The 16,071-nt window shown below is 45.2% G+C and overlaps 1 protein-coding gene across 3 annotated transcripts in view; it reads left to right on the top strand.

The window, feature by feature from the left end:
- Window positions 1–506: 506 nt before the first annotated feature.
- Window positions 507–16,071, top strand: part of Calcoco2 (calcium binding and coiled-coil domain 2) — a 32,529-nt gene continuing 16,964 nt past the window's right edge. For 2 of the 3 annotated variants that reach the window (XM_036197406.1, XM_036197404.1), the window contains exons 1-3: window positions 507–561; window positions 11,156–11,344; window positions 15,952–16,054. In XM_036197406.1, the coding sequence (XP_036053299.1) occupies window positions 11,165–11,344; window positions 15,952–16,054 (283 nt within the window). In that variant the 5' untranslated portion in view covers window positions 507–561; window positions 11,156–11,164. Of the gene's footprint in view, window positions 562–3,629; window positions 3,652–11,155; window positions 11,345–15,951; window positions 16,055–16,071 lie in introns of those variants that run through there. The other variant, XM_036197405.1, reaches the window with a different exon arrangement.

Genomic DNA, 16,071 nt, shown 5'->3' with positions numbered 1-16,071 from the left:
AAGTCTCACATAGCCTAGGCTGGCCTCAAACTTGCTTTGCAGCCAAATTTGGCCCTGGACAGCTGACCTCCAATGCTGGAATTACAGGTATCTACTACCAAGCCTGATTGTGTGTGTGTGTGTGTGTGTGTGTGTGTGTGTGTGTGTGTAAAGCAGGATGAAATGCCAGAGTCTAATCTGTATCTATAGGACTATCTATATCTCGTCTGTATCTATAGGTATACAGGCATACATATATATGTATATATCATCTCTATCTATAGCACTAAATAGAGTGAATGAAATTCTATGTAGAGGCAGGAAAAGATAAACTCTCAATACTCTTTCAAAGACACAACTTTAAGCAAATTAAAAATAAAAATAAAAAAGACAGTTTGCTCTAGGGTAGATTAAAGAGCATCACACCCAGACACTGCGAGTCCCAGGCGGCCGGCGGCGGGGGCGGGGCTTGTGGCTGTTGTGACGCCGTGGGCGGGGCTTGCCCGGCCCTTTGGCCTTTAGCCCCGCCCACGGGCCTTTGGGTTCCCTGTTGCTGTTGCGCCGCTGCTGGCTGTGTCCCCGGTGAGTCCCTGGAGTGAAGGGGGGGCAGTTGAGCCCTTGGGGTCCCCGAAATTCGGGACGGGACCACAGGCAGGCCACGGCGTGGCGGGCTTCAAGCTTCACCTCGGTCCGTCCCGGGGGGCGTGGGTCAGCGAGGGTGGCTCCGGGAGGGCCTGGAGCGCCTAGCGCGGCCTGGGAGGCCCGGAACGATTTTTCCCGAGGAGGGCGAGGCTGCGGGAGTTTGGGGTTACAGGGCTTGTGACCCGCGGGAGGACAGTCGCCTCTGACAGGAGCCAGGGTCCTGGCGCAGTGGCCCTGTGCTGTGGCTTGCGGTGGTACCCGGCCCCGCCGCCCCTGGTCGCGGGGTTCCGAACACCCAGCTTCTAATGTGTCACCGCTATAGGCTTGGCCCAGGGCCCCACTGCGTCACCCTGACCGAGTTACTTTCTCTTTATGTCTGTTTGCCTCTGTGCCAGCAAGTTAGCTCCCTGAACCCCCTTTCCCTCTGTATCCGGTCATGGCAGCCCCGATGGAAAAGGAGATGTCAGCGCGCTGCTGAATTACAGCTGATCTCCTGTTGCTTTCTCCCCAGCTCGCATTTCAACCCCAATCCTCGGGTTAACTTTTTTTTTCTGTCATTGAATAAGTGCCTATGGATGGAACTTAGGAGAATAATTTGGATGTTGTATCATAACTTCCCTTTTACTTTTTTTTTTTTTCAAAACCCACATATAACAAAGGACTTCATTCACTAGGTCTTTGTGGCTTACGTACCTCACACGATTAGGGATGCCTAGATGGCTTACTTTCCCAAGTGTTGTCGGGAGTTCTGAAACTCTACCTTGTAGCAAGCAGGAAAGCTGCCAAGCAGGAAAAACCTTGAAAGGACAGAGGGTCCCGAGTTACCGACAGTAACAAGTTACACATTCTTTAGTACAACATTCAGTGCAAAAGTATTGAAAATTCGTGCCCAGTCTGGGCTATAGAGTGAGAGAGACATTGCCTCAAACAAAGCCAAAACCAAAAACGAAACAAAACCGGCTCTACTTACTGATATGTCATGCTTACTTACTTTCTCAGAGGAAGAAGACATGGACGATGAACTTTCTGTTTTGTACACACAGGATCATTACTATACCTAAACTGGTCCCTAGAGATTTCTCTAGTCAGATTCATGTGTTGGCCAGAAACCTAAAAAGGGTTTCTATGGCTGAACCAGACTTCAAGGTAGTGGTAGAGCTGAGATTAGAGCCTAGGTCTTTTGGCCCCTGGCCAAGTTCCCATGCTGCTGTTCTTCAAACACCGCCACCTGGCACAATACCACCACCCCTTTCAAGGAGAGGGGAAAATGTATGGGGTTGGTGAGATGGCCCAGCCATCACGGGTATTTGCTGCTTTTGCAGAGGATCTGGGTTCAGTTCTAGCGTCCTTCTTGGGCTGCTCACAACAACGTGGAGTGTGGGTTTCTGCCCTCAGGTGGTACACATACTCAGGCACACATCACACACATACACAGAAATAAATAAAATTTTTTTAAGGATTTTTTTTTTTTAAATTGTAGGTATGGGGATTTTGCTTCCATCTACGCTGTACATCGTGTCTGTGCAGTGCCTGAGGGGGTCAGAAGAGGGCTTTAGATCCCCTGGAGTTACAGGTGACTGTGAGCTGCCTTGTCAGTGCTGGGAATTGAACCTAGATCCTTTGTGCAAGAGCGGCAGGTGTCCTGAACTGCTGAGCCATCATTTCTCCAGCCCCTAAAATATTTTGGAAACAAAAAGTGGGAAGACGGTGAACTTTCACAGTCTCTTCCAGTTGTGTGCCCTCACATCTGAGAACTATTTCTCTGTGCTTCCCCTGGCACTGCTGTGGTGGTGTGACATGTGACAGAGTTTGCTCAGACCAAACATGACAGCTATTTCAAACAGCTGATATGTGTCTGAGAGGTTCCTAGTTGTATAGTTTTGTCTTACGTACTCGAAAACATCTTAATTATTTATTTGTATTTTATGTCCATTGGTGTTCTACCTGCACGTATGTCTGTGTGAGAGTGTCACATTCCCTGGAGCAGGAGTCACGGACAGTTGTGAGCTGCCGTGTGGGTGCCGGGAATTGAACCCGGGTCCTCTGGAAGAGCAGGCAGTGCTCTTAACCGCTGAGCCATCTCTTCAGCCCCTCAAAAGCATTTTCGACAAGGAGGAAAAAATGAACATAGAAAACGGAAACAGCAGTAAGTGGTGCAAGAACTTGAGGAGCAGTGATCGTGCTCTCGGCTGCGCTCCATGTCCCCGGCTGCCTGTGTGCACATGCTGCCCGTTGCTCGAGTTTGCTAAGCTAGGTTCGGGGGACCGCCGTTCAGATCAGCCCATCGGTTTGGCTGGTTGCTAGTTTTAGAAAAGAAAAGAAGATGAAAGGGTTACATTTCTGTTTGACTTCTTTAAACTTTGTTTGCATGATTGGCTTTCACTCATCTTTTGGTTTTACTGTTCTCAGATTAAGGACTGATTTGCAGAGATGGCTCAGAGGTTAAGAGCACTGGCTGTTCTTCCAAAGGACCCGGGTTCAATTCCCACACCCACATGGCAGCTCACAGTTGTCTGTAACTCCAGTTCCAGGGCATCCAGCACCCTCACACAGACATACATGCAGGCAAAACACCAATGCACATAAAATAAAAATAAATAATTTAAAAAATAAGTATGTGCATTTCTCTCTTGGTTTTGGGAGCGTTCAATTTCTTTCTCAGAACTAATCTAGAGAAGCAACCTATAGTTAAGTCAGTCTCTATCTTGCTCTCTGATACCCCTTTCTTTCTCTCTCTCTCTCTCTCTCTCTCTCTCTCTCTCTCTCTCACACACACACACACACACACACACACCACTTTCTTCCTGTCTGTCTCTGTGTGTGTTTATTTCTTTTTAAGATTTCTTTTCAAGATTTATTTATTTTTATTTTATGTGTATGGGTGTTTTGCTTCTGCATGTGTGTCTATGGTCCCCGTGTGTGCAGTACTTGTGGAGGCCAGAAGAGGGCGTCAGATCTGCTGGAACTGGAGTTACAACCCCAGCCCTCTGGAAGAGAAGCCAGTGCTAAGCCATCTCTACAGTTCCAAAGGTTTATTTATATAATTATATATTTTATATGTGTGTATATATGTATGTGTGTATATGTATACATTACAGAGAGAGAGAGAGAGAGAGAGAGAGTGTGTGTGTGTGTGTGTGTGTGTGTGTGTGTGTGTGTGTGTGTGTGTAGCTATGTGTAGATGTCCTTGGAGGCCAGAAGATCCCCTGGAGCTGGAGTTACGGATGGTTGTGAGCTGTTTGACATGTATGCTAGGAATTGAACTCTGGTCCTCTGCAAAATAGTGCTTTCTTAACCACTGAGCCATCTCTCCAGCCCTTGTTTATTTTTGAGCAAGGTCTCCATATGTAGCCTCGACTGGCCTAGAACTCACTCTAAACCAGGCTGCCTCCTCCTCCTCCTTCTCCCTGAGTTCTGGGCAGTTATGGGCAAGAGCCACCATGCCCAGTAAGTATTTGTTTCTCTTGAAACATATACCCAACTGGTATGACAGGGTAATGTAGAAGTGTTGGGAACTTAATTTTTTTCCTGCTAAAACTTATCACTGTAGTTTGCAGATTCATCCAAATGAGAAGTAGAACTGCCTGTTGCTGCCTTGCTTCTGGATAAGAAGACCTATGCTTTGTGGAACAGTTTGGGGAGTAGTATATTAAACTAAAAGGTTCATTAGGTGAAAATATGTCAGGTTTTCTTAGGCACTAAGAACCATTTCCTGGGACTCGTTTTGAAATACATTATTATTGCCAGCTCCCTTGAGGGCCCTAATCCTTTTGGAAACTTCTAGAAGGGAAGGAGAAAAAAAAAAGTAACAACCATGTCAGACAGTTTATGGAATCTCTACACTCTTCCCAGATTAATGGGGTTTGGTAGGTGCTTTGTTTCCTGAGACAGAGTCTCAGAAATCTAGGCTTAAGTATGTGGCTGGGGCTGACCTTGAACTCTGAATCTGCCTGCCTCCATCTCGTATGTTAGGATTATTAATGTATGCCAGCCATGTCTAGCTCCTTGATACTTTTGTTCTTAAAATCCCTGTTTGTGGGTCCCGGAGAGATCCCTTGGTGGTTAAGAGCACTTGCTGCTCTTGCAGAGGACCCAGGTTTGATTCCCAGCATCCACATGGTGGCTCCCAACAATCTGTAACTCCAATTCTAGGGGATCTGATGCCCTCTTCTTGGCCTCCACTGGCCCCAGGCCAAGGTGCACATACATGCATGCAGGCACTATGCCCATACACATAGAATAACATACATAAATCTAAAAGAAAAAAACCATTTTCCCCTGTCACTACTTACATGACCAGCCTTAGATTTTGGCAAAAAAAAAAAAAAAAAAAAAAAAAGAAATTTGATAGAATATGGACCTAATATATCCCGTTACTTTTTCATAATTTCTTAGCTCTCTGGCTTCTAACTTAATTAGCACTCATGATTCTTTTCTTTTCTTGCCTCTATGAATTACTGTCAGCATTAGGGCAGATAGTAGATTAGTTCTGAGTGGCTAAGAGAGGAAAACTGAGGCTAACTCATTCTAGTTTTCCTTTTGTACCCTCCAACCCCATTTCTAGACTGCATTGTTAGAAAGGTAATTTCATCGGGCGGTGGTGGCGCACTTCTTTAATCCCAGCACTCAGGAGGCAGAGGCAGGTGGATCTCTGTGAGTCTGAGGCCAGCCTGAGCTACAGAGGGAATTCCAGGACAGCCAGGGTTATACAGAGAAACCCTGTCTTGAAAAACAACAAAAAGTTTTGTTTTGTTTTGTTTTATTTATTTACTTACGTGTGCACGAGTGTATGTGTCTGGGGACAAGTGCTATTATATTCAAATGGAAGTCAGGACATTTTACAGGAATCAGTTATCTTCTTCCAGGGATTGACCTTGGGTTTGTCAGGTTTGGTGGCAAACACCTCTATCCACTGAACCATCTTGCCAGCCCAGAAGGAAAGGCTTTTAAGGTTTCTAATGGTTTGCTTTGGTTTGGTTCAGACAGGGTCTCACTGTGTAGCCCAGGCTGGCCTCAAACTTGTGATGATCCTCCTGTCTCAGAGCTCCCGAGTACTGGGATTACAGGTCATTATGCTCAGTTTAGGACTGCTGACTTTAACAATCAGCAGCTTCCCTTCAGGAAAGGGCGAGTGTGGTGCTTCCTCACCGAGCCCACTAGGATTGATACAGGCATGCTTGGGTTTCCCTACAGCCCATTGTGCCCTCAGTTTGGTGAAGAGGAGGAAGGGGGTGCTGCTGCTCACCAGCCTACCCTCTTCAACCCTTCTCCAGACTTGGCAGGTAATTTAACTTTGTTCTTAGAACGACTGAAATCTGAAGCCCCGAGGACCCTTGGTGTCCTCTGAGTCCAGAGACACGCTGAGAGGCCAAGTCTGGAAGCTTCATGTAGTCTTGCCGTTTTAATAAGCAAGAGAGCAAGCTGTTGCTTTTTCTAGACAAGGGAAGAGATGGAATTTCTCCTGGCTGTGTACAGGCTTCAGAGCATGGCTCCTTGGTATCACTTGTGAGTGGCCTGTCCTTTCTCAGTGTTCTTTGTGAGCTAACTTTGGTTGGTCTTTAGTGAGAAAGAGAGGCTGTACCAAGAATCACTTGGATTCTTAGCTAGTATTCACAGCTTGCCAGAATTTGTGGGTGTGAAAGTAGGTAATGGGTTCTTTTTTGGTTTTTCAAGGCAGGATTTCTTTGTGTAGCCCTGACTGTCCTGGAACTCACTCTGTAGATGAGGCTGGCCTCAAACTCGGATATCACCTGCTTCTGCCACCCGAGTGTGGGATTAAAGGGTACACCACCACTGCCATCCACAGTGATGGGTTCTTAAGACAGATTTGTGGGGTTTTTGGTTTTGTCACCATGCCATTTAAACAGCTAAGCCAGCTGAACTGGTCATATCAAGAATTAGTTTTATTCTTGGAGGGTTTTATCTCCTTAACTTTTTTTTTTTTTTTTTTTTTTTTGGAGACAAGGTTTCTCTGTGTAACAGCCCTAGCTGTTCTGGAACTTGCTTTGTAGACCAGGCTGGTCTCAAACCACACAGATCTGCCTGGTGATTAAAGGCATGTGACATCACTCCTGGCTGACTTCTTTTTTTAAAGTCAGAGTCTCATGTGGCCCAGGTTTGCCTTGGACTTACTGACTTACTATATATACACATACATACACACACATATATGATAACATTAAACTAACAAAAAAAGAACTCTAATCCTACCACCATCCTTAACATCATCACCATCATCTTCATAATTAATAATATTTTGGGGTGGTGGAGATCTAGCCTAGGTTCGTATGTTAGCTAGGCAAACACTACTGTTGAGTTGCATCCCCAGACCATCCCTGCCATTATTTACCTGTAAAGCCCCTTCTGATGAATGGTGTGCAGATATTGTTCATTCACTTATTGGAAGAACACCTAGTGGGCAGTTACTTTAACTTTGTGTTGTGCATAAGTAAGGATGACGTGTCACAAGGAGAACTAAAGATAAGGGACTTCAGGTAATTGAGGGCGGGCCAGTTAGTCACAGTCCCTAGTCAAAGGGCAGACAGAATCATTTGATATGCTCAGATAAATTGGTTCTTCGGTCTTAGGACTGAGGAAGCAGGATGGCTTCACTGTGACTGGAGACTTTTGGGGAAAGAGTCAGCAAGCTGAGAAACCTCCCAGCCCATCTTCCATAGCATCCCAGCGCAGCCTTCATCCTACAGTCAACAGCTTGCTACAAGGGGAATGATAGGCTGGAATAGGACCCTTTCCACTCCACTTGGGAATACTACCCTGAGGCATGAGGTGGCTAGGCTCTGTCACAAACCAGAAAAATCAATGAGTTCTTGGCTCTGTAGCTAAATTTCCCAATAAACTGCTTAGTGCTCTGAAGTCCACTTGCCTTCTTTGGGGGTTGAGGGGAGGCACTGACTTCTGGGAAGTTTGAGCCAGGTATCTGTGGTTCATGTCTTTAATTTAATCCTAGCAGATTTCTGTGAGTTCAATGCTAGCCTGGTCTACATAGTGAGTTCTAGGTCAGCCAGGGCTACATAGTGAAACCTTGTCTCAAAAATGAAAATCCGGCCATCCAAACAAACTAAAACCCCTGAACTTTGAGGAGTTTGAAGAAGAGGCCTAGTTGGAGTCACTTCAAAGACCAAGAGATAGGTTAAGTCTGGAAGAACTGTAATGTTGTAGGTTTTTGTATTCTCTCTCTCTCTCTCTCTCTCTCTCTCTCTCTCTCTCTCTCTCTCTGTGTGTGTGTGTGTGTGTGTGTGGTGTTCACATGCACATGTAGGTGCCCTTGGAGGCTAGAAGAGGGTAAGGGACTTCCTGGAGCTAGAGTTTCGGGCAGTTGTGAGCCACCTGAGGTAGATACTGTGGCCCTATCTCCAGGTCCTCTGGGAAAGCGGGAGTACTCTTAATTGCCGAGACATATTTGCACCCACTCTGTGTTCCTTTTCTGTGCTTTTACCTTACAAACAGCTTTCCACCGTTTATTTCTACTTTTTAATTTTGCATGTGAACCCAGGGCCTTGCACACACCAAATAAGCACACTAAACATGCCCAGCCCTCGTTTTACCATTTCTGATTACATTTTGTCTGCATACTGAATCTACTATAATCATCTAGGAAACAAAACACAGGTTAGTATCCATTTTATAGAAAGGAGTCGTACTTTCTTACTGTCTTCCAAATATGAGCTGCATTTTTTCAAAGGTTTATTTTTATTATTTTAAGTTATGTGTAGGGGTGTGTGTGTGTGTGTGTGTGTGTGTGTGTGTGTGTGTGTGTGTGTGTCTGCATGTGGGTAAGTGCACACGAGTGCACTTGGAGGCCAGAGGCATTGGCTATTCTGAAGTTGGAGTTACATATGGTTGTGTGTCATTTGACATGTGTGCTGGGAGCCAAACTTGGGTCCTCTGGAAGAGCAGTAAGTGCTCCTAAAAACTGAGCATCTCTCCGGCCCTGTGGGCTGCACTTTTCTGCTGTTGGAATTCCCTCAGCACAAACCCACTTCAAAAACCCTAGACAGTCTTCCTCAAGAGTTACATAAGAGTCTACTCCCTAAAAACTTTTGTTTGTGTACCACTTGTACAAAAAAGTTGTTCTCTTTTTAAAAAGGTGTTTTCTATGTCTGACAAACTTTTTTTTTTTTTTTTTTTTTTTTTTTTTTTTTTTTTTTTGAGACAGGGTTTCTCTGTGTAGCTTTGCACCTTTCCTGGAACTCACTCTGTAGACCAGGCTGGCCTGGAACTCACAGAGATCCACCTGCCTCTGCCTCTGCCTCTGCCTCCCCAGTGCTGGGATTAAAGGCATGAGCCACCACCACCCAGCTGACAAACTTTTTTTTTTTTAAGATTTATTTAATGTTTGTGAATGCTCCGTCTATATGTACAACTTTATGCCAGAGGAGGGCATCAGTTTCCCACTACAGATGGTTGTGAGCCACCATGTAGGTGCTGGGAATTGAACTCAGGACCTCTAGAAGAGCATCCAGTGCTCCTAACTGAGCCATCTCTCCAGCCCCTCTGACAAACTTTTTAACATTTTATTTATTTAGTTTGTGTGTGTGTGAGAGAGAGAGAGAGAGACAGAGAGATAGAGACAGAGAGACAGGATGTGTGGAGGTCTGAGGATGGTTTTTTGGTTTGTTTGTTTTGTTTTTGTTGCTGGTTTTTTGTGTTTGTTTTTTTTTTTGGTTTGTTTGTTTGTTTGTTTGTTTTTTAAAGCTGAGGATCGAACCCAGGACCTTGCGCTTACTAGGCAAGTGCTCTACCACTGAGCTAAATCCCCAACCCGTGAGGATGGTTTTGCAGTCAGTTCTTACATAACCTTGGTGAGACTGTGTCTGTGCCCATGCTTTGTAGTCCAGCTCACCGGCCCATGAGCTTCCAGGCAGTTCTCCTGCCTCTGCCTCCCATATGACTTCAGAGTGTTGGGATTACTGATGGACAGGCACCACTCTTAGCTTCTCCGTGGGGTCAGCAGGTAGACAGTCTTGAGTCTTCTGGCCTCAGCTCAGGCTGTCATGCTTTCCAGGCCAGCACTTTTACCCACAGAGCCATTGCCCAGTGGACCTTCGAGTATTTACACTTCTTATTCTAAATTCACTGGATAGCCACTTGCTGTCTGTCTGCCATGTGGGAGTGGGATCCTTTGAGGGCCAGCTCAGTGCAGGAGCAAAGTAATGAAATCTCTGCTGGCACAACAGTAACTATCACAAAGGTCCGCTAAGCAGCTTTCTTCAGTCTCCGTGGTAAGTCCTTTCTTCTGTCACTGAGCAGGTATCTGTTTTGTTTGAAGTGCACTGACTTAAGGTCTGAGTACTTTACATTATGTCACTTAGGCCTCATAACCAAATGCAATAGATATGCTAACGGGTAAGCAATGATCAGATCACAAGGCCCAGTTTATTAAATTGCTCAATTCTATCCTTTAGAAGGTGGGACCAGGGGTATAGCTCAGCAGCTGTCTTAGTTAGGGTTTCTATTGCTATGCTGAAATATGACCAAAAGAAACTTGGGAAGGAAAGGGTGCATTCCAGCTTACAGCTCTCAGAGCGCACACCATCGCTGAGGGAAGCTAGGCAGGAACTGAAATAGGGCAGTCCTCCTGGATGCAGGAGCTAATACAGAGGCCATGGAAGGGGCTGCTTAATGGCTTGCTCTTCATGATTTGTTCAATCTTCTTTCTTATAGCAGTCGGGACCGCCAGCCCAGGGGTAACAGCGCCCACAGTGAGCTCAGCCGCATTACCCAATCACTTGTCAGTCAAGAAAATAAACCATACACTTGTCCACCAGCCATTGTTGTGGGGGGTCCTCTCTTCCAGCATGACTCTAGCTTGTATTAGTTGACATGAAAACTTGTCAGCACAGCATTAGAGGGTTTGCCCAGAGAGCAGAGGAGGGAAGTGTGTGTGTGTGTGGGGGGGTGTCCAGGAAAGGAAGAGGAAGGGAGAACACGAGAATTTAAAGGACACCAAGCTGATTTCAGAAGACACTAGTCACCACTGAATATCACATAATTTCTTGTCTCTATGTTTGTCCTAAATCAGCTCCTAGTATGGATAGCGTCTGATATATGGAAGGGTCTAATTATTGTGGAGCTGAATGGGAAGCTGAAATCCAAAGAACTGAACTAAAGTCACAGGGTTTGCTGGGATGTAAAGTAGAGAACTTTGGACTGAAAACGGCCGGTTCTCCTAAGAAATCTGGCTTGTTTTCTTAGGAGAGAGAGAAAGAAGGAGCCGCAAACAAAGAACAGGGCTATGGGGGCAGTTGGCTGGGCGCAGACGTCAAAGACGCTCTCTGAAAATGCTTAGTGTAGGAAGTTAGGAACGCACACTGCAAAGTGGAACAGAAAGCAGGCCCAGCCTCAATTCCTGTCAGGATTTTGCTTTTCCTGATTGCTTGAATAGAAAGTTCTTGGGTGGGAGCCTGGAAGTCTCCCACAAACCCTTTCAGAATCCTATTCTATTCTATGTCTTTTTAAATTTCTTTTTTATTGAGGCAGTTTCTCATGTACCCTATTCCATATCTCCTGACAGGACTCCACCATGGACAAGACAGTAGACGAGCCCCCCATATCCGCTGTCTTGCTGGAACACTGCAGTTTCTCTCAGGTTGTGTTTGACAGTGTGGAGAAGTTCTATGTTCCTGGAGGAGATGTCACATGCTATTACACCTTCACCCAACAGTTCACCCCGCGTCGCAAGGACTGGATTGGCATCTTTAAAGTGAGTGTTAATACCAAGGGATAGGAGCTAGTGGTGAGTCTCAGTTACCTTGTATAGTATGTCTGCCCAATCAGAGATCCCAAACTACAATTCCTAGTGTTCCCTCCTCTCACACAGTGTATGAGCCTCACTTTTAAATTTCAGCTTGATGCACCTCTTTAATCCCAGGACTCAGGAAGCAGAGACAGGAGGATCTCTGTGTTTGAGGCCAGCCAGGGCTACATAATGAAAGCCCGTCTCAAGCAAACAAAAAAATAAATTTCTTATTTTCAGTCCCAAACTAAAAGATAAAAAAGTCTCACACTCACAGTCCCCAAGTTTTATTATGTGTTCAAAGATCAAATCTAAATGCTTTATAAATTAGTCTATTTGAGAGCTAGAGAGATGGCTCAATGGTTAAGAGCACTCACTACTCTTCCAGAGGACCTGGGTTCAGTTCCCAGAATGCATATGACAGCTCACAACCATCTGTAAATCCAGTTCCAGAAAATCTGATGCCCTCTTCTGACACGAGGCACATATTTCATACACAGACATATGTGCATGAAAAACACTTAACCACATAAAATTAACAAATTTTAAAAAATCCTAATATATATATTATCCTATTTTGAAATATGTACATGTTGTTTGGCTAAGATGGATGACCCCTTATATAATTTTTATGGTTTTGTTTGTTTGGAGAGTTTGAGACAGGGTCTCATGTTCAAGGCTAGCCTCAAACTCTTTGTGTAGCCAAGGATGGCCTTGAACTCCTGATCTTCCTGCTCCTATCACAGTGCTGAGATTTCTACCTGGTTAATTTCTGTGACTTTAATTTTTCTTCCTTCCTTAATACAGTGTTGAATTTGTTTTACTGTGAATATCATAAATCCGGAAAGGATGTTGAGAAGTAGCCGGGTTGCCATCCTGCATCCCAAAAGTGTTTTCCTGATAAGTGTGAGCCCTCCCTCAGTGCCCTCAGTAGCATCTAATCATCCTGTCAGTTCAAGGACAGAAACTGCTTTGAAATTAGATTAAACTTCTTCTCTATTTCGTTCTCCTTCCCACCTCTGCCTTCCACCTCTCTTCCCTTTCCCTCCCGCCCCTCTCCCTGTCCCTTCCCTCTTTCCCTCCCTGCCAGCGCACATGCCCCATCATACTGTCCAATCATCCTATTTACAGAGACAAGAGATAAAGGTCAGACCTAAGTAGTTCCCATCGCTGGCTCTGATATCTGAGTGGTTCGACACGTCAGTATGCCACATGCACACTTGCCAGTGCTGTTTGGCCCCAAACCAGACGCCATCCTTTACTGCCTCAGTTGTTTGGAGAACCCAGCTTATTGTTGAGGCTTGGATGTCCAGAGGTACAGGTAGTAGATGACCTTTAGGACACTGGCCACCTCTGGAGTGATGAGTCATCAGACTACTGTGTGCTGACACAGAGCTGGTGCCCAGAGTGTTTTCATCCTGGAGAGGAGGCCACAGCTGCTGTCCTCTTCCTCCTGTGTAGCAAAGTCTCTAGATCAGTGCGAAGTTTAGCTTATTGTTTGTTTTTGTTATTACTACTGTGTTGGTGTGTGTCTATGATGAGCATGTATGGAGGTCAGAGGACAACCCTGTGAAGTTGCTTCTCCCTTCCACCTTTTTGTGGGCTCCAAGTATGGAGCTCAGGTCATCTAGCTCCCCCAGCTAGGTTTTTACCTGCTGAGCCATCTACCCAAGCCAAGTTTAGCTTAAAGCAAAAACAAAAACTTAGGGATTTGAGAAATGGCTTAGTAGCAAGGTCAAAGCCAGCCTGGGCTACCAGACCCTATCCTCCCCAACCCCCCCCCCCAAAAAAAAAGAGTGTATAAATACATAAGCAAATTTCAAATTATATTCAGGTTGGGACATGACAAGTCTGTATTAGACATCATAGAGGACAAACTTGTAAAGAGAACATAACTACTTTCTAAAAGTTACCCTCCCCCCAAATAAGTTTCTCTGCTGACACAGGAAGCCAGTTCAAGCTGAACTGAACAAGTGTAACAACAGGTATATTGAGCAAAACAACTGCCAGGTGGGCTCTCTGGTCACAAACCTGAGCCAGGGCACTTTTCTGGACTGTAGGCAATGGGTGATGATGTGTCTGCCACAGCTGAGTTTGTGCTGAGTGCTCAGGTCGGGACTTGGGCGGGTGGCAGCATCCAGGGAGGAAGCTGCAGCAGCCGCCAAGAACGCAGAACTGGGCTTTGGGAGTCTTTCCTGTGTTCAGAGACTCTCAGAGCAGCCCGGGTTTGGGGGGAGAGGAGAGAGAGAGAGACCAGGGCTTACAGGACCATGCAGGGGCAAGCCAGAGGCCCCAACCAAACACTTTCCAATTTAGAAGTTTTGGTTTTTTCAGTGTGTCCTGTGGAAGGTTTTAAATTTATTATTGCATTTCTTTATTTCTATGGGAGGAGGGCATTACATGTGGCACAGCGTGTGTGTAGTGGTCAGATGATAGCTTACAGGAATTGGTTCTCTCCTCCCACCAAGTAGGAGCCAGGGTGGAGCTCGGGTGGCCAGGCTTGGCAACATGTTCCTCCTCCTCATGTGACTGAGAAGTTTTAAAAACTTTTGTTAGAAGGTAGCAGGGCCAAGGTTTACTTTGTTGTGGGTTTTTTTTGTTTTTGTTTTTGTTTTGTTTTTTGGTTTGTTTGTTTGGTTGGTTGGTTTGCTTTTTGGAGACAGGGTTTCTCTGTTGTGCCCTGGCTGTCCTCGAACTTGCTCTGTAGACTAGGCTGGCCTTGAACTCACAGAGATCCACCTGCCTCTGCCTCCTAGTGCTGGGATTAAAGGCATGAGCCCAGCTGTTTTTTTTCTTCATGTTTCTTTTTATTATTATTTTTAATTAGTGTGTATGCATAGCGCACTGTAGGTATGTTCGCTCTACATTGAGAACATGGTAATCAGGACAATTTTGTGGAGTTGGTTCTCTCTTTCTTTCCCTCTTTCCTGATCACCAGGCTTTCTTTCAGGACAGGTTCCCTTTACCTACTGAACTATATCACTGGCCTTGTATTTTTCTTTTCCTTTTATTTATTTATTTTTTTAAAGGAGGACTTTGCAGGGACTAGGGCTATGATTGCTTGCTGTACAAGCATGGGAACCTGAGATTTTTGGATTCCCAACAATGATGTAAAAAGCTAAGCACAATGGCACACAGCTGTAATCCCAGCTGACCAGCCAGTTGAACCAAATTGGTAAGCTCCTGAGTCAGTGTAAGACCCCGACTCAAAAAAGGAAGGTGGATGGGGTGAGAGGTAGCCCAGTGAGCACACACACAAGACCTGACTTTGAGTCTCAGCCTCCCAGCAAAAGCTCGGTATGTCTGTGCATGTACCCATAATCAGTGTCATGGGGCTGCCTAGCTCCAAATTCAGTGCAGAATACCCAACGGCTCTGACCTCTGTGCATATGTGGGAGCATACAACACACATGTGTGTAAATAAAAACAAGATGAAGGGCAGGGCATTGTAGCGCATGCCTTTTTTAAAATGACTTATTTATTTTTATCTGATGTACATTGATTGGTGCTTTGCCTGGTGTCTGTGTGAGAGTGTTGGATCCCATGGAACTTGAGTTACAGACAGTTGTGAGCTGCCAAGTATATGCTGGGAACTGAACCCAGGTCCTCTAGAAGGGCCACTAGTGCTTTTAACTGCTGAGCCAACTCTCCAGCCCCATAACACACACCTTTAATCCCAGCACTTGGGAGACAGGCAGGTGGATCTCTGTGAGCTCGAGGCCAGCCAGGTCTACAGAGTGAGTTCCAGGACAGCCAGAGCTACACAGTGAGATCCTGTATTGAACCAAACAAAAACAAGATAAAGAGAACGATTGAGGAAGACAGCTGGTGTGGACCTCTGGCCTCTATATGCAAGCATATACACTTGTACACACATGCGTGCATAAATACACAGACACACAAGGTTTTGCTATGTAGCTAAGGCTGGCTTCAAACTCCTAGTCTTTCAGGTTCCCATGTAGCTGTGATTATGGGCAGGCATCGTTATGACTGCCTCCTCTCAAAACATTTTTTAACCAGTACTGTGTATGCTCTGTGTCAATTTGGATAATCAGTTAGTTTGGTGGTTTGATTTGATTTGTTCTGGAACTCACGATGTAGTCCAGGCTGGCCTCAGACTCATAGCGATCCTCCTGCTTTAGATTATCAGGTATCAGAACTAGAGGTATGAGCTACCTCCACTGGTTGGTGACTTGAGGATAAATTTTGGCGCTCCTGTAATGGGTGTTGAGTTAGTTTAATTCCCTTCTTAACTGGAATTTTGAGTTGTTTGTATACCTCAATTTATTTTCGTTGCTACTTCATAACTATAATTTTGCTACTGTTATGAATGGTAATGTAAATATTTTAGAGATAGAGGTTTGCCAAAAGGGTCAGGACTCACAAGTTGAGAACCGCTGTATTAGATGTTTTCCCACCTAATAGCCACAAGCCAAAAGACATGTTCTGGTCATAATGAATTCATTCTATCTTCAGTGTAAATAAATTTAAATGCATTTTAAGAAATCATGGTCCAAATAAGACTTTTTCATCCATTTCCATCAGTGCTGAATTAGACCTTCTTGTCATTGCAGGTGGGATGGAAGACAACCCGGGAGTATTACACCTTCATGTGGGTTGCCTTGCCCAGTGACCTAAACAAGGAATCAGCCAGGCAGCAGGAGGTCCAGTTCAAAGGTAGGAAATACTAGGGC

Source organism: Onychomys torridus, chromosome 8 (genome assembly GCF_903995425.1).
Source record: "Onychomys torridus chromosome 8, mOncTor1.1, whole genome shotgun sequence".
NCBI lineage: Eukaryota > Metazoa > Chordata > Mammalia > Rodentia > Cricetidae > Onychomys > Onychomys torridus.
The sequence above is the reverse complement of the archived record's forward strand: the minus strand, read 5'-3'. Positions and strand labels throughout refer to the sequence as shown.